The 18195-nt window shown below is 45.4% G+C and overlaps 2 protein-coding genes across 2 annotated transcripts in view; one reads left to right on the top strand and one right to left on the bottom strand.

The window, feature by feature from the left end:
• Positions 1-5829, bottom strand: part of LOC105489963 (ubiquitin specific peptidase 13) — a 130402-nt gene extending 124573 nt beyond the window's left edge. The window contains exon 1 of the mRNA XM_011755135.3: positions 5479-5829. Coding sequence (XP_011753437.1) covers positions 5479-5646 — 168 coding nt within the window. The 5' untranslated portion in view covers positions 5647-5829. The remainder of the gene's footprint in view (positions 1-5478) is intronic.
• Positions 5645-13141, top strand: LOC105489964 (uncharacterized). Its single transcript, XM_071090006.1, has 3 exons — positions 5645-6063; positions 8004-8103; positions 10747-13141. Exons 1-3 carry the CDS (start codon positions 5645-5647, stop codon positions 10873-10875), a joined length of 648 nt encoding a protein of 215 aa, XP_070946107.1. The 3' UTR covers positions 10876-13141.
• The last annotated feature ends 5054 nt before the right edge of the window (positions 13142-18195 follow it).

The raw sequence follows: 18195 nt of genomic DNA, 5'->3' as shown, positions 1-18195 counted from the left end.
CAGCCTGTCAAAATACTTCCCATTTGCAGACTCAGTGCCTACAAATACAGACTTGGAAGAGTGAGGGCTTCTCCACCCCTAGAACAAACCTTGACCAATGGGGGATGGGAGTCAGTGGATAAATACTGTACTCCCCTCTGCTCCATCTCAAGTGGACAATTCTGAGGCACACTCTGCAGTTACCCAGGGAGTCCTCAGTGAGGTTTAGCTCTAGCTGCCCCCTGTGGAAGCCAGTTCCATACTCATTCTCAGAATGACTTTCTTTCTTTCTCTTTGTCACTATTCTCTTGCTCATAATTCCACTTCTGTTCCCTGGGATAACTTTCCAAAATAAACTGCCTTGTCTAAGCCTCCCCATTTTCAGATGACCCAAGCTAAGAGAAGGCGTAAACAGCTCCACTTACAATGCAAGTGGGCAGGGGGGCAAAATTAGCACAAGAGAGCAAACCATGAGGACAGACTAGAGCCGTTGCGCTGCATGACACAGACTACGTAATGCAGGCATTCAAAGGAAAGGATGAAGTCTGAAGCAGAAGGTGAAGGTTGAGAGAGAGCCCAGAAAAATGATCACAAGAGGAAGGTGGTCTTAGAAAAGGAAATGAGTTGGCCTGGTGCGGTGGCTCCCACCTGTAATCCCAGCACTTTGGGAGGCCAAGGTGGGTGGATCACGAGGTCAGGAGTTCAAGACCAGCCTGGCCAACATAGTGAAATCCTATCTCTACTAAAAATACAAAAAAGTAGCCAGGCGCGATCGCAGGCATCTGTAATCCCAGCCACTTGGGAGGCTGAGAAAGAAAAGGAAATGAGTCTTACACATGGACAAGCCAGACTCGCCTCACTGGAATTGACCACCTAGAAACTGAAGAGACACAGGACCAAAGTACATCCAGATAAATGAGCAGCTCAACAACCAAAGAGATGAGAGGAGATTTCCATGCTGGTCCAGGGAGGCTTACAAGCAGAAGTGTGAACCAAGACATCCCTCCTCCACTTAAGCACACAAAACCTCCTACATAACCTCTGACAACCAGACTCTCGGGCTTACAATTTGTGATTAACTCTTTTTCTTTCTCTCTCTCTTTTTTTTTTTTTTTTTTAGACAGAGTTCTAATAGATAATTTTAGAATTTTTGTATTTTTTTTAGTAGAGATGGAGTTTCACCACGTTGGCCAGGATGGTCTCGATCTCTTGATGTCGTGATCTGTCTGCCTCAGCCTCCCAAAGTGCTAGGATTACAGGCATGAGCCACCACACCCGGTCATGACTGACTATTTTGCTTTCTTTTTACTTCCTTCTATTCTTCTCTCTTTCCTCCTTTTTTATTTTTTATTTTTTTTTTTTTTTTTTTTGAGATGGAGTCTCGCTCTGTTGCCCAGGCTGGAGTGCAGTGGCGCAGTCTCGGCTCACTGCAACCTCCACCTCTGGAGTTCAAGCAATTCTCCTGCCTCAGCACCCCCCCAACCCCTACTCCCCAGTAGCTGGGATTACAGGTGTGCACCACCATGCCCAGCTAATTTTTGTGTTTTTAGGAGAGACGGGGTTTTACCACGTTGGCCAGGCTGGTCTCGAACTCCTGACCTCAGGTGATCCACCTGCCTTGGCCTCCCAAAGTGCTGGGATTACAGGTGTGAGCCACCTCACCTGGCCTTTCCTCCTTTTTTAAAGCAAATGTGAATGTGATTACTAATTGGTCAGACACACTTTATGTATTAATTTATTTAATCCACAAAACAACCTTTTGAGATAGGTTGTTATTGTCTCCATTTTACAGATGGAGAAACTGGGGCTCAGAGAAGTTACACACTGGGTGACAGAGATAGGATTCAAACACTGCCAGTCTGGGCTCTCTCCTTCACATTTGCCCCCCACAATGAAGTCATCACATTCTATGTGATAATCCCCCTGATTCCTTTCTCAACATTTCCCATATGTTTTACCCTCACCATGTGCAGAGCCTGTAACTCCATGGAATTCATATATTTCCAAAGCATTCACTGAGTTCGTGGTATATATACCAGATGCTAGACCAGCTGCTGGGAATAACACAAAGTCCCCACTCTCCAGGAAGGTCACACTCAAAGGCAGAGACAAGCACGTGAACATGTCGCTGGGGGTTAGACAGGAGTGCTTACGGGGTCTAGTGGGAGGCAATATGGAAATGATTCATAGAGCCAGAACCACTTGAATTCAGTCTTGTAAAGAAGCTCCACTGGGAAGGTACATTACAGACCTTGCACAATGAACCAAACCATGGAGAGGTGAACCTACACGTCAAGGTGGGAGGGTGGGCCCAGGATGAAATCAAAGATGTAGGTGAAAAACAAATTCTCGCTCATCCCAAAATAGTTGTTATTGAGCAGCTGCTATGTGTTAAGCCCTAGGAGGTAGGAAGAAGAGAATAGAGATACTAATACACTACTCATATCCCGCAAAGGTGAAGAATGGCAAAGGTCTACAGACAGTGCCTCAGACAGGGTAGGTACATCACAAAGATTTGTTGATTCACAGTCTTTCTCCAACATCATTTTAAATCACATGACCAAGAATAGCTTTCCGTAACTGACCATATAAAATCAAGACCAAATGTTTTCCAGATTCAAGGCCCCCATCGTCTACTCTCTACTTGGTTCTACCTCACTTCTTGCTGCTTGCCAAATGTATCTTTTTATTCCAAATACATTTCAGGCAAATTAGTGGGAAATATTCACACTTTATATCTCCTTTGCACACATAATTTCCCTGGCCTGGAATATTGATCTCCCTTATTTTCTAGCCATCTTTGTACATAACCTTTTTCAAAAGTAACCAATGCAGGGATGATTTTTTTTTCCACTCAGCTGGTTTTGGCCTTTTCCCTAAGACATCCCATGGCGCTTGTGGATTAAAGTTTCTGGTGTGTTTAGCACTAATGGATTTTGCTCTCTACGGTCCTTACAGTCATGCATGTATGAGATGGCACATAGTAGGTGCTGAAGAAACCCTTATTGGACTCACAGTGTAGTGTTACATACCATAACAAAATACTGGCTGGTTGCAGTGGCTCATGCCTGTAATACCAGTACTTTGGGAGGCCAAAGTGAGTGGATCACTTGAGGTAAGAAGTTCGAGACCAGCCTAACCAACATGGCGAAACCCTGTCTTTACTAAAAATACAAAACTAGCCTGGTGTGGTGGCACACGCCTGTAATCCCAACTACTTGGGAGGCTGAGGCAGGAGAATCGCTTGACTCCAGGAGGCGGAGGTTGCAGTGAGCTGAGATCATGCCATTGCACTTCAGCCTGGGCAACAAGAGCAAAAATCCATCTCAAAAAAAAAAACAAAAAAAAAACTTCTCATTATCAAGCACTGTGCTTTAAGATAAATATTATCAAACCTTCCTTCCCTTCCTCCCCGAAACATAGATAATGAAATATACTGATTCATCAGCCTTGTAAATTAATCCCAGTCTCCCACAAGGAACTGCTATGATGTGACTGAAATCATCAGTCTACACTGGACGAGATGTTTCTAGAATAGTAACATTCTAGAAACACACACAGTAAGCTCCCAATAACTATTTGTGGAAGTGAATTTTAAAAATCAGCCTTTTTTTCCACACCTGCTATCCACTACATTATGCAGCAAAAACTTCCAAGAGCAAAGTTTGTAAACAGAATTTGAAGAAGAGCCCAAATCAAACATGGGGAAAGTCATTTGACCCCACTTTCCATGTCATGCTATCCTAAAAGACTTAAGCCACTTTCTTCCTCGTGGAGGTAACAGTCTGTCAATTGCTTAGGTTAGTTACCACTATCATCCCTCTCCAACTTTAGGAACTGCCCAACACTGGCCATACAATCTGAAAATGGCATTTTCAAATAATTTATGGATAACATACTAAGAAAGGACTGCCGATTCTCACATTCCACTCTGGATCTTTTCGAAATAAAAAAAAGTAAGCAGTCAAAAAGTTAGGTTTTATCCCTTAAATGATATGTAATTACCATAAATAAAAAAACTAATGTCACAGAGAGGATACTAACTCTGATACTCCAATGTGTATCGAGCAAAAATGCTTTGCAGCCAGCCAAAATCAACCCACAGATAATAAAGGAAACTTTGGAAATGTTGCCGCTCATTTGGACTTTTCTTTTCCCCTCTGACAATACTCCACATACTATGAATCAAAGGTATTGGACAATTGCAAGACCTGCCTCCGTCCATCCAATCCATGCGCCTTCCAATGCATTGAGATCTGCCGGGTGACATATGAGATCTAAAGTGGGTGGATAAAAATAACTTGGTCCTCAAAAAGACATGATAAACGCCAGACAGCTGAGTCACTTAGAAGCCTATTTTGACTTTTGAAAGGGACATTCACCCTCCTGCTGCTTCTCACACTTTCACATAGAACCAGGTGAAAACCACCACCAACCGCCCCGGGTAGAAGGCGGCGATCCCTCTCAGCTTCCTCCTCCATTCTCCGAGGTCACGACTCGGGATTGAACTTTTAATAATTTATACTTGAGCATGTCAGTCCAAGTGACTCATTTAGAAGGGTAAGGGGGAAAGGCTTAAGAAAACCATCACAATCCAGTAGATCCCCTATTTCTGCTGCCCGATTGGAGGCACCGGAAGGTTTCGTCTGCCTTTTTTTTCTTTTCCTTTTTCTTTTTTTCTTTTTTTTTTTTTTTTTGAGATGGAGTCTCGCTCTGTCGCCCAGGCTGGAGGACAGTGGCGCGATCTCGGCTCACTACAGCCTCCTCCTTCCCGGTTCAAACGATTCTCAAGCCTCAGCCTCCCGAGTAGCTGGGACTACAGGCGCCCGCCACCACACCCGGCTAATTTTTGGGGGTTTTTAAGTAGAGACGGGGTTTCGCCATATTAGCCAGGCTGGTCTCGAACTCCTGACCTCAGGCGATCCGCCCGCCTCCGCCTCTTAAAGTGCTGGTATTACAGACGTGAGCCACCGCGCCCGGCCCTGACATTCTAAAGGCAAGAAAAGGAGTAGGGTGAAATGGGAAGTGGTGGAAGAAAAGCTCAGAGAGCAAATCAGAATTGTCCAGGAGTGGGGATCCCTGAGCAAAGCAAGTGGTCGCAGAAAAGGAAGGGCTGTGTGTCCGGGGGTGTGGGGGAATCATCCTGTCCACCTACCCGCCCTGCGCTCTGCCCCGGGGAGGACGCAAACGATCTGCAACGTGCAGTTCGGAACAGGGAACTCTTGGACCTCATCTATCTTTAAACGGCGGCGGGGCTGTGTGCAAGCTGCTGGGAATTGGGCCCTTCCAGCCTGGGGAGGCTGGAGGAGCAAAGCCACCAGTCCTTGGCTGCAGCAGCCCTGGGGCGCTCACTGTCTGCCGAACTGCAGTGCTCCTGAGCCAATTCTGCCGCCCAGAGAAAGAGAAGAGGTCCCCGGCCGGCACTGCGCATCTTCTCCCCCGGCTTCACGTGCCGCAGGCCGCCGGCCCCGCGACCCTCCCCCGAGGCGCCTCACTTACGGGGGAGTCGTAGGAGAAGGCGCACTCATTCTTGTAGACCCTGTCGCCGGACCTGGGCACGCGGATCGTGGGCATGTGGGGCACCAGCAGCTCGCCGATGTCTCCTGCAGCCATCTTCCGGCCTCCGCTGCCGCCCGGCATGCCGAACAGGGCGCCCCGGCGCTGCATGGCCTCGGCACGCACAGGAGCCGAGCGAGCCGAGCCGGAGCCGGAGCGCGCTGTCCGCCGGCGGCGGTGGCGCCAGCGAGCGGGCGGACGGGCTGGCTGCGCGGGCGACCGCAGCCGGGCGAGCCGGGGCGGGCGGGGAGAGCGGGCCGCAGGGCGGGAGCGGGCACCGGGGGCTCGGGGCGGGCGGGCGACGCTGCTATTTTTAATCCAATGGCGAGTCTCCGGCCCAGCTGCAGCGTCAGGCGGGGCTGGGGAGCGCCAGCCGCAGCGCGCCGGGGAGGGGGAGCTGGAGAGGGGCCCTGCGAGCGGGCCGGGCTCGGCGGCGGGGTCGGAGGGCGAGCCCCTGAGGCGTCGGCGCGGGAGCCCGAGCGGGCTGGCGGCCGACTGCGGCGCGGGAGAGCCCCGGGAAAACACCACGTAGGTGTTTTCTATCCCGAACTCTTGGCTTGCAGAGGGGCAACTCCGAGGAGGCAAACACAAAGAGGAGGATTGGGGGTTTTAAAAACCGCTTGCTTTTAAAACAGCCAAAGACTAGAGCGGTGACGTCCCCGGATTGGGTAGGGGCAGGACTCGATGTGCAAATCTGGAATCTAACGTGAGGCTTAAATCTAAATTTGCGCCATGCACTTCGGTGTTTCCCCACTAAGCTTCGTTCCTTACTTTAACATCCAAAGCTCAAAAATAGAATAGAACAAGATCGAGTGAGGATAGAGGGTGTGTGTGCGTGTGTATAATAATAATATAGGTTTTCTTATTGGAGGAAGTCAGGGATGGTCAAGATTTTTTCAGGGCGTCGGGAGGCTTTCTATTTTTCTCGGCCTTTGGAGTATCTTCTATGTGATTCAAAGTTCCCATGTCGAACATTCAGTGGCCTGATTTGAGGATTTTGTAGGCAAACATACATATTCCTGTCTTACTCATCAGTTCCTCAAAATCAATGATGAATGGGATTGGGCTGGGGGGTTGATCATTTGCAAGCAGAGCATGTCTCCCAGCGTACTCTCATTTTCTCCAAAAAACTCATAAGACGGTTTTAGTGACATAGAGGTTCTCTTAACTACACCCAATATATATATTCATAGCAGGGTATCCAGTTAATGAAACGCCGAAAGAGCGAGAAATAGTGAACCAAAACGCTAATTTTTGTAAACTTCTCCCAGATCAGACAGTCCTTAAGTTCTTTTTTTTTTTTTTTTTTTTTCTTACATTATTTATCTGTTAACTCTCCCTGGTTCTCCAGACCTGTCTCGAGATTTCCATACCCTCAAGCAAGCTTGGAGCGCACCACACTTTCTTATAACTCATCACTCCCAAATGCTATCTGTTGGAAACGGAGGAGGTGGCACTGAGCAAAAAATCAGACACTATTGTCATCTTCATCATTGGGGCAGATACTCTCAGAGAGCTTTTGCTTTGAATTTAGTCTCATCAGCTTATTACCTTTCAGGTTCATGGATGATGTTTTCTCCAATTACAGAGATAGACTTGGTTTTACAAAACTTAAAAATTTAATCTTAGATTAAATGCAAATTAAATCAGTGAGACACTGTTTTTCATCCGTTGGGCTGATAAAGATATATTGAGTTAGCATGGGTTTGGGAAATAGACCCTCATGCACATTGTTGGTGGGGATAAAAACGATAAACCTCTTTGGAAGGAAATGTAATAATACCAGTCATAACTTTATATGTGCATACTGTTTTCCCCAGCATTTCCTTGTCTAGACATTTATGCAACAGATAAATTCAGGCTATGTAAAGATATTTGTTAGAGCACTGTTTCGAGTAACAAACGTCTGGGGAAAACCTAAAGATCCTTCTGTAGAAAGTGGTTATAATACAGGACCATTGAAAAGAATGAAGTTGCTCTACATGTGCTGATGTGGAACAATCTCCAGATTATTACTAGATGAAAAAAAGCAATTTAAGCAAACTAGTATATAAAAGCAAGGAATACATGCAAGGCTGATAATATGCAATGGGCACTTTGGCACGTCGTATGTACCATGGGCCTTCCTTCCAGTTGGTTGTACCTGTGGGAAATATTTTTAATGTAGCCCTTTAAGATATACATATGTGTATGCATGCCCACTTGTTTGGCTTTAGGATGTCTCTAGAGCAATACACAAGAAACTAGTGACAGTAAGGATCTGTGGAGAAGAACACAAAGCCTGAGGTTAAAGGAGAACTTACTAACTGATATGGTTAGGCTGTGTCCCCACCCAAATCTCATCTTGAATTCCCACGTGTTGTGGGAGAGACCCAGTAAGAGGTAATTGAATCATGTGGGCAGGTCTTTCCCTTGCTGTTCTTGTGATAATGAATAAGCCTCACAAGAGCTCATGGTTTTACAAACAGGAGTCTTCCTGCACGAGCTCTCTCCTGTTGTCTGCCTCTGTGTGAGACCTCCCTTTCACCTTCCACCATGATTGTGAAGTCTCCCCAGCCACGTGGAACTGTAAGTCCAAATAAAACTTTATTTTGTAAATTGCCGGGTCTCAGCTATGCCTTTGTCAGCAGCGTGAAAACAGATTACTATACTACCACTTTTTAGCTTTCTGTATGATTCCATTTGTATTATGTGCAAGCATTGCTTTCCCCCCCCACCCCCCCTTTCTTTTTTGAGATGGAGTCTCCCTCTGTCGCCCAGGCTGGACTGCAACAGCGGGATCTCAGCTCACTGCAACCTCCGCCTTCTGGGTTGACGCGATTCTCCCGCCTCAGCCTTCCAAGTAACTGGGACCGCAGATGCACGCCACCACACCCAGCTAATTTTTTATTTTTTATTTATTTTTGTTAGAGACGGGGTTTCATCACGTTGGCCAGTCTGGTCTTGAACTCCTGACCTCAGGTGATCCACCCACCTCGGCCTCTCAAAGTGCTGGGATTACAGGCGTGAGCCACCACGCCCAGCCTCAAGTATTGCTTTAAAAATTAATTAAAACTCAGCCGTCGGTCTCCAACACGAGCGCTGCCTATAACTCGCCACACTCCAGCAGAAGAAGGGGTCTAAGTAAGGAGATCTCTATACCAGGGCTGGTACAAAGCTGACTGCCCAAAAATCAATTGGTGGTAAAGAACCCAGGAAGCAATCCCAGCACTCTGGGAGGCCGAGGCGGGTGGATCACGAGGTCAGGAGTTCAAGACCAGCCTGGCCAAGATAGTGAAACCTCGTCCCTAGTAAAAATACAAAAAAAAAATAGCCGGGCGCCGTGGCAGGCGCCTGTAATCCCAGCTACTGGGGAGGCTGAGGCAGGAGAATAGCTTGAACCTGGGGGGCGGAGGTTGCAGTGAGCCACGATCGCGCCACTGCACTCCAGCCTGGGCGACAGAGATTCCATATCCAAAAAGAAAAAACCCAGGAAGCAACTAGCTACAAACGCCACAAGCGTGCGCCCTCTACTGGACAAGTGAAGAAACCTCATCATTACAGACCTGGTACTGGTACTGTGGCACTGTGGCACTCGGTGAAATTAGACGTTATCAGAAGTCCTCTGAACTTCTGATTCGCAAACTTCCCTTCCAGTGTCTGGTGCGAGATATTGCTCAGGACTTTAAAACAGATATGCACTTCCAGAGTGCAGCTGTTGGTGCTTTGCAGGAGGCAAGTGAGGCCTATCTGGTTGGCCTTTTTGAAGACACCAACCTGTGTGCTATCCGTGCCAAACATGTAACAATTATGCCGAAAGACATCCAGCTAACACACCACGTACGTGGAAAATGTGCTTAAGAATCCACTATGCTGGGCACGGTGGCTCATGCCTGTAATCCTAACACTTTGGGAGGCCAAGGCGGGCGGATCACCTGAGGTCGGGAGTTCAAGACCAGCCTGACCAACATGGAGAAACCCCATCTCTACTAAAATAGAAAATTAGCCCGGTGTGGTGGCGCATGCCTGTAGTCCCAGCTACTCAGGAGGTTGAGGCAGGAGAATCGCTTGAACCTGGGAGGCAGAGGTTGCAGTGAGCCGAGACTGCATCGTTGCACTCCAGCCTGGGCAAGAAGAGCGAAACCCTGTCTCAGGAAAAAAAAAAAAAAAAAAAAATCCACTATGATGGGAAACACTTTATTCTGAAAAAAAAAGCAAACACACACACACAAAAAATTCTCTTCCTCCTATTATTGGTAGTTCTGAACATTAGATTTTTTTTTTCCATGGGGTTAAAAGGTACCTAAGTACATATGATTGCGAGTGGAAAAGGGGACAGAAATCAGGTATTGGCAGTTTTTCCATTTTCATTTGTGTGTGAATTTTTAATATAAATGCGGGGACATAAAGCATTAATGCGAGTCAAAATGTTTCAGTGAACAAGTTTCAGCAGTGCAACTTTAAAATAATTTTAATAAACCTGTTAAATTTTTGTGATAATGCCTGCATTTGGATTTTTTTAAAACAACTAAAATTTCTTATTGACAGCAACTAAATGGTGTTTGTAGCATTTTTATCATACAGTAGATTCCGTTCATTCACTATACTTTCTGAGTTGTCCTACATGCAAGTACATTTTTTGGTTGTTTTCTGTTTGTTTGTTTGTTTGCTTTTGTTTTTGAGACAGAGTCTCACTCTGTCACCCTGGCTGGAGGGCAGTGGTGTGATCTCAGCTCACTGCAACCTCCGCCTCCCGAGTTCAAGCAATTTTCTGCCTCAGCCTACTGAGTAGCTGGGATTATAGGAGCCCGCCATCATGTCCGGCTAATTTTTGTATTTTTAGTAGAGACAGGGTTTCACCATCTTGGCCAAGCTTGTCTTGAACTCCTGACTTTGTGATCCACCCATCTCGGCCTCCCAAAGTGCTAGGATTACAGTCATGAGCCACCACAACCAGCCCAAGTTTTTAATGTTGTCTGTCTTCTGTGCCGTTCCTGTAAGTTTGCTATTAAAATATATTAAACTATAAAAAATTAATTAAAACTCAATTGTAAAAGCACTACAAGTTCAGTGACTAGTAATAGTAATAGAAATTGAAGTTGCAATGCATTCCAACTTTTTTCATATAATGGCACACATTGAAAATGATATTTGTACAACCCACTGAAACAATCAGTCAAGGATGCATCTTGCAGCCAGAACCTACTAATATGAGGACTCTGATCACCGTAGGTCCCACCCATGGCCTCTCAGAGCACTGAGGAGACACCACACCTGAATCCCATCTCTGTGTACCAGAATGCCAATGGCACACCAGATGGAAAGTTCTACTCAAACCAGGGAAAAATAGAAAACATCTAAACATAGAGAAATTATTAAAGTAGACACATCTACTCAAAGATGCTTATACAAACTTAAAATGATAATTATGAAAATGATTGATTTAATGCGTTTATAGAATGCTGCTTAACATGCTTGCTATGCTTATATAACATTATTGCAACTGGGTAAAAATAAATATCCATTTTGACAAGACTGGAAAATTTAAATATGTTTGGGATTAGGTTATAAGATTTTGTTTCTATTTTCAAAATGTTTCCAATGATATCACATTTGTTTTGTAATATAAAAAGTTATTATTTGGGCGCGGTGGCTCATGCCTGTAATCCAGCACTTTGGGAGGCTGAGATGTGCGGATCACCTGAGGTCAGGAGTTCGAGACCAGCCTGATCAACAAGGTGAAAACCCATCTCTACTAAAAATACAAAAATTAGCCAGGCATGGTGGCAGGTGCTTGTAGTGTAGTCCCAGCTACTCAGGAGACTGAGACAGAAGAATTGCTTGAACCCTGGAGGCAGAGGTTGCAGTGAGCCATGATCGTGCCACTGCACTCCAGCCTGGGTGATGGAGCGAGACTCCATCTCAAAATAAAAAAAAAAAGTTATCAAGACAAAAATGTTAGTAAAAGAAGTTTCACTGCAGTGTGACCACTGTCTTAATCATGACGTTTTAGGAAAACATCTGGTTCAATTACTGGAATATTTAAACTTAATTTTGCAGATTCTACATATGAATTTTTTTTTCAGAGATAGGATCTCACTCTGTTGCCCAGGCTATATATCACAGTGGCACAATCAGACCTCACTGCAGCCTCAAACTCCTGGGCTTCCAGGTTCCAGTGATCTTCCCGTCTCGACCTCCTCAGCAACTGGGACTACAGTTGACACCACTGTGCCAGGCTAATTTTTTTCTTTTTTTAGAACCAGAGTCTTGCTGTGTTGTCCAGGCTGGTTCTGAACTCCTGGGCTCATGTGATCCTCTCACCTTAGTCTCACAAACTGCTGGAATTACAGGTGTGAGCCACTGTGCCCAGCCTACATATGAATTTACAACTATTTTACTACGAGGCTAGTTTCTGTATGTGAATCCCAGTCAATGAGCAAAAGGAAAGAAGATAATGGGTAAACAATTTTCCAACATAAATTCAAAGTCTTACTACAGAGGTTTTAGGAGACATGAAGACTATGAACTGACTTTTGCCACATCAGGGTGTCAGGCCCCCAAGTCACTCTACTGCTCCAAATTCTCCTCTCACGATCCAGGGTGGAGCCCAGGCTATGATAGACTGAAAGATAGACGGAGGCATTCAAGCGCCTCTTACACCCAGCAATGATCCGTCTTTCAGACTGTGCCTCCCACTCTTACACATCTTGTGAGCTTAGCTTACTCTTCCATAGCCTTTATGAAAGCTCTCCCCTTTTATTTCTATCTTTTCAATCCTTTTAAGATTTAGTGTTTTCTGGCCAGGCACGGTGGCTCTCTCCTGTAATCCCAGCACTCTGAGAGGCTGAGGCAGGCAGATCATGAGGTCAGGAGTTTGAGACCAGCCTGGCCAGCATGGTGAAACCCCGTTTCTACTAAAAATACAAAAAATTAGCCGGACATGGTGGCGCGCGCCTGTAATCCCACCTACTCGGGAGTTTGAGGCAGGAGATTTGCTTCAACCCAGGAGGCAGAGGTTGCAGTGAGCCAAGATCACACCACTGCCCTCCAGTCTGGGCAACAGAGTGAGACTCCATCTCAAAAAAAAAAAAAAAAAAGAGATCTAGTGTTTTCTCCATGAAGCTTTTTCTAACTGTTCCCATCCATAGGGATCAATCTTAAAACAATTACAGCCCCCATTGCCTGTTGTATTCATCATTGGAAACTGCCTTATGACCTCTGTTGTACTGTTATTTAATTAGTCTTGGTTCTGTTTCTTACATCTGTATGTAGAAAGCAAATCCTTTAAAAGAAGTTATATTTCTTAGTATCCTTGTACATTATGGAAGCTCAGTGTTTGTAGAATATTGCCTCAGTGTTTGTAGAATATTGCCGGCCTATATCCTTGTACATTATGGACGCTCACTGTTTGTAGAATATTGCCGGCCTATATCCTTGTACATTATGGAAGCTCAGTGTTTGTAGAATATTGCCTCAGTGTTTGTGGAATATTGCCGGCCTATGTCCTTGTACATTATGGAAGCTCAGTGTTTGTAGATATTGCCAGCCCAGACAGTTTTATTTCAGGCACTCAATAAGTATCTCCCAAATGAATGACTCACATCAGTGACATTGTAATAAAATTGTTTTGCAGTCTGCATTGTGTCTTTTAGGAAAATTAATTGTTGCACAAATGTTATTCCAAGAACTGACAGAGGTTACATTAAAATGTGATGTAAATATTAGTTACTATGACTAATGTCAAAAAGGGGAATTGAGAAAATCTACAGAGAACAAAATCTTAATTATTTTAATACATACAATAACTCTTGATCTCAGATGTCTTCCAATAACATGCAGGGATCCTATGAAGCCATATATGATGAGACTCACTATGGAGGCATACCCACAAAATTTTCTATAATAACCAGTGCAAGAAGCACTGGTTACTAAGTGTAGAACACTAAGGCACTGGTTAAGAAATGTATGCGATTTTCTGTTTGAGAGAATTCTGAGTAGCCATAAAAATCATATGGCATGAGAATATTTATTGACGGCCACGTGGTGGCTCACACCTGTAATCCAGCACTTTGGGAGACTGAGGCGGGTGGATTACCTGAGGTTAAGAGTTCAAGACCAGCCTGGCCAACACGGTGAAACCCCATTTCTACTAAAAATATTTTTAAAAATTGGCCAGACGTGGTGGCACACACCTGTATTCCCAGCTACTCAGAAGGCTGAGGCAAGAGAATTGCTTGAACCCAGAAGGTAGATATCACACCACTGCACTCCAGCATGGACAACAGAGCAAGATTCTGTCCAAAAAAAAGAAAAGTATTGATATGGAAAGATGATAACCATGATAAAAACTTCAAAAACAGACTATAAATAAACATATACACTATTATCTGCTTAAATACATAAACACATGTCATATTTATAGCACAGAAAAAAGACTAGATTAGAATAGGCTGTGTGCTAGCGGTGGTTATCTCCAGGTGATAAAATTATTTTTGTTGTTGGTTTTTTCTTTGTGCTTTTATTTTTCAACTTAGTCTTTTGCGTTAAGTATCCACTTTTTTTGTTGTTGTTGAGACAGAGTCTTGCTCTGTCGCCCAGGCTGGAGTACAGTGGCACGATCTCGGCTCCCTGCAGCCTCCGCTTCCCAGGTTCAAGCAATTTTCCTGCCTCAGCCTCCCAAGTAGTTGAGATTACAGGCACACCCCACCACACAAGGCTAACTTTTTTATACTTTTAGTACAGACGGGGTTTCACCATGTTGACCAGGCTGGTTTCGAACTCCTGACCTCAAGTGACCTGCCCACCTCAGCCTCCCAAAGTGCTGGGATTACAGGCGTGAGCCACCACGCCCAGTCTTTTTTGTTTGTTTGTTTTCTTTTTTTTTTTTTCTGAGACAGGGTCTCACCCTGTCACCGTGGGTGGAGCACCATGGCACAATCTCGACTTACTACAGCTTTGACTTCCTGGGCTCAAGCAATCCTCCCACCTCAGTCCCCCAAGTAGCTGGGACTACAGACACTCACCACCATGCCTGGCTAATTTTTGTATTTTCAGTAGAGACTGGGTTTCACCATATTGTCCAGGCTGATCTTGAACTCCTGAGCTCAAGTGATCTGCCCTCCTTGGCCTCCCAAAGTGCTGGGATTACAGGTGTGAGCCAGTCACACCCAGCTGAGTATCCACCTCTTTTTGTGAATAAGAGGGAAATGTTAACTTTATATACTGCCACTGATTACATCAATTTTCATTTTCATCTGCCATCTTTCTTATCTGCTTCCCTCTTTCACTGTTTATTTAAAAGTAAGCAGGTTTCTGCTATTAGGTTTATAAGTGAGCCACCTAGCTACACCTAGGTTCACAGGAATGAACAAACTCCTTGAGCAGCTCTTAACATCAGGTTGAGGTAAGCTCTTATTCAGCTTAAGAGGAAATGTGAGATGTCTGTTCACATTTTCTGGTTTCATGCTGTGAAAGACTCCCCACAGTCCTTCCAGGAGCCTGACTCACAAGATACAGAGGCAGTCAGATTGTCTTTCAGGCCCTCCTCATGCCCACCACCAGTTCCATGCACACACAGGGAGTCTTGTCCTCCATTCAGGTACAGAAGCTCAGTGTGGACACAGTAATAAAATATTAACCATGGGACCAAAGGTTGCTTTTCAGATTTCCCAGTAAATGGGTCAAAGCAAGCTATTTAAATGTGATACATATTGCCTGCAAAATCCAAAGCAGCTCACCAAAGAGTTCCTCATTCTTTTCTGTTTTGTTTTTGTTTGTGAGATGGAGCCTTGCTCTGTCACCCAGGCTGGAGTGCAATGGCGCGATCTCCGCTCACTGCAAACTCCAACTCCCGGGTTCAAGTGATTCTCCTGCCTCAGCCTCCCAAGGAGCTGGGATTACAGGCACCCACCACCATGCCCAACTAATTTTTGTATTTTTAGTAGAGACGGAGTTTCAACATATTGGCCATGCTGGTCTTGAACCTGTGACCTCAAGTGATCCTCCCACCTCGGCCTCCCAAAGTGCTGGGATTACAGGCATGAGCCACCGTGCCTGGCTGAGTTCCTCATTCTTAGTGGTAAAGCACTGAAGATGATGAACTTGACCTTGAGTAAGACAGTAAAGTTGTGCAGCATACCCTCAGGTAATGGCAAACCTGCTTCTCCTAATGCGGAAAATGCTTTCACCAGATGAGCAGTGGCAAACCGAAGGCCTGCCAGGAGATATATTAATTTGCTTCAGTGAGGAGACATCCCTAGGATATTAACCAAATTGAAATCACCACCTTGTTAACTTTACCATAACCCATCATCATTCTCTATTCTATTTAAAGCCAAAATATAGGGTGGGAATATAATAGAATCACGAAGTCTGTTTCTTCTGGATCTTTGGTAATGGCATAAATTCCTGCAGTTCCACTAGGATTACAGTATTGTTTCATATTTCTATTTTGTTAGTGAAGGGGAACTCCAGTTCATCCTCTTGGTCCTTCTTACTGTAGCAATTACTTCACAGGTCAGGGAGCCAATGTGAAGATTCTAGAGTTTGTTGCAGCTATGAATTCCAACAATACTTTCAGGAACTGTGGTACAGTCACAGGATGAGCTTAGGGACCCAGTGGGCCTACCACGAAATGAACTAGGGTCAGAACCCCATATATACTCAGCCCCCAATACGCCTCCATGCTGGCAGATGGGAATGGCATTCCAACTGGCTCCAGGTTTGCTCTGAGCCAGTTTTGCTGTAAAATAATTGGAGAGCACAGTCACTAGGGGAGTGGCTGCAGAGAAGGGCAGGAGGAAGTTTCACACTGCTCATATATATTTTTGTAGATGGGAGTCTCGCTATGTTGCCCAGGCTGAAGTGCAGTGGCTATTCACAGCCTCCAACTCCTGGACCCAAGTGACCCTCCCATCTCTGCCTCCCATGTAGCTGGGACTGTCGGCACACATCACCACACCCAGCTATGCACTGTCCATATTTGATAGTTCTGCAGCATCTTTCCTCAAGGAACACTGCCTCTCCTTCAGTCAAGGAACTCTGGGTGTGCCAACTAACTCCTGGCTGTGATCATGACTATCTAGCATGGTGGCTCGATTCAGACGTCTGCTTGCTGAGCTTGGGGAATGGTGGGATATGAGATCTTAGTGGTATGCCCACTGCTTACATTCCTGGGACCCCCATAATGAACCACAGCCAGAGTTATCTGTGAATGAGCCATTCCCTGAGATTTCTTAATCACATTTAGACCACTGCCTAATATCATAACCACCCCAGCTTTCCTCCTGGTAGTAAATCACTACCAGCTACAATGTCCACCCAGGACTTCCCCCCATCCACACAGGGATCAGAAAGCCCACATGGGTAAATCCTGTCACCAGCATTCTGGACTAGCTGGAATCATTAGTAACTTGCCTTTGAAAGATTCTAGGCTGGGCACAGTGGCTTATGCCTCTAATCCCAGCACTTTGGGAGGCTGAGGCAGGCAGATCACTTGAGGTCAGGAGTTCAAGACCCACCTGGCCAAAATGGTGAAACTGCATCTCTACTAAAAATACACACACAGGCCGGGCGTGGTGGCTCACACCTGTAATCCCAACACTTTGGGAGGCCGAGGCGGGTGGATCACCGGAGGTCAGGACTTCAAGACCAGCCTGGTTAACACGGTGAAACCCCGTCTCTACTAAAAATACTAAACATTAGCCAGGCATGGTGGCACGCACCTGTAGTCCCATATACTCAGGAGGCTGAGGCAGGAGAATCGCTTGAACCCGTGAGGTGGAGGTTGCAGTGAGCCAAGATCGCGCCACTGAACGCCAGCCTGGGCAACAGAGCGAGACTTCATCTCAAAAAAAAAAAAAAAATACACACACACAAAAATTAGCCACGCATGGTGGCAGGCGCCTGTACTCCCAGCTACTTATGAGGCTGAGGCACGACAATAGCTTTAACCTGGGAGGCAGAGGTTGCAGTGAGCCAAGGTTGTGCCACTGAACTCCAGCCTGGGCTACAGAGCAAGACACTATCACGACGAAGAAAAAAGAAAAGAAAAGAAAAGAAAAAGATTCTAGGCACAATGAAAATATCTCTTATGGAGCAAATTCAGCATTTCTGTCTTTTGAGTCCCTTCCCCTATGTTATGCCAAGGAATTTCTAGCCCTTTGTCATCATTAAGCAGACAGGAAATGAAAGAGCTGAAATCCAAAACTCTAATGCCTGCCCTCAAGAAGTTTATAGTTTTATAAAAGGGCAAAGTTTAATACGTGACTGTATTAGTCCATTCTCACATTGCTATAAATAAATATCTGAGACTGGGCAATTTATAAGAAGAGGGATTTAATTGGCTCACAGTTTTACAGGCTGTACAGAAAGCATGGTTGCATCTGCTTCTGGAAAGGCCTCAGGGAGCTTTTACTCATGGCAGAAGGCAAAGTGGGAGCAGGCATCTTACATGTAAAAGCGGGAGCGAGAAAACAAAGTGGGGCTGAGGCAAAGTGGGAGCAGGCACCTTACAAGCAAAAGTGGGAGCAAGAAAACAAGGTGGGGCTGGGTGTGGTGGCTCACCTCTGTAATCCCAGCACATTGGGAGGCCGAGGTAGGTGGATCACCTGAGATCAGGAGTTTGAGACCAGCCTGGCCAACATAGTTAAACTCCATCTCTACTAAAAATGCAAAATT

The sequence above is a fragment of the Macaca nemestrina genome, chromosome 2, assembly GCF_043159975.1.
Source record: "Macaca nemestrina isolate mMacNem1 chromosome 2, mMacNem.hap1, whole genome shotgun sequence".
Taxonomy (NCBI): domain Eukaryota; kingdom Metazoa; phylum Chordata; class Mammalia; order Primates; family Cercopithecidae; genus Macaca; species Macaca nemestrina.
Note: the sequence above shows the minus strand (reverse complement) of the source record. Positions and strands in the feature narration are given on the sequence as shown.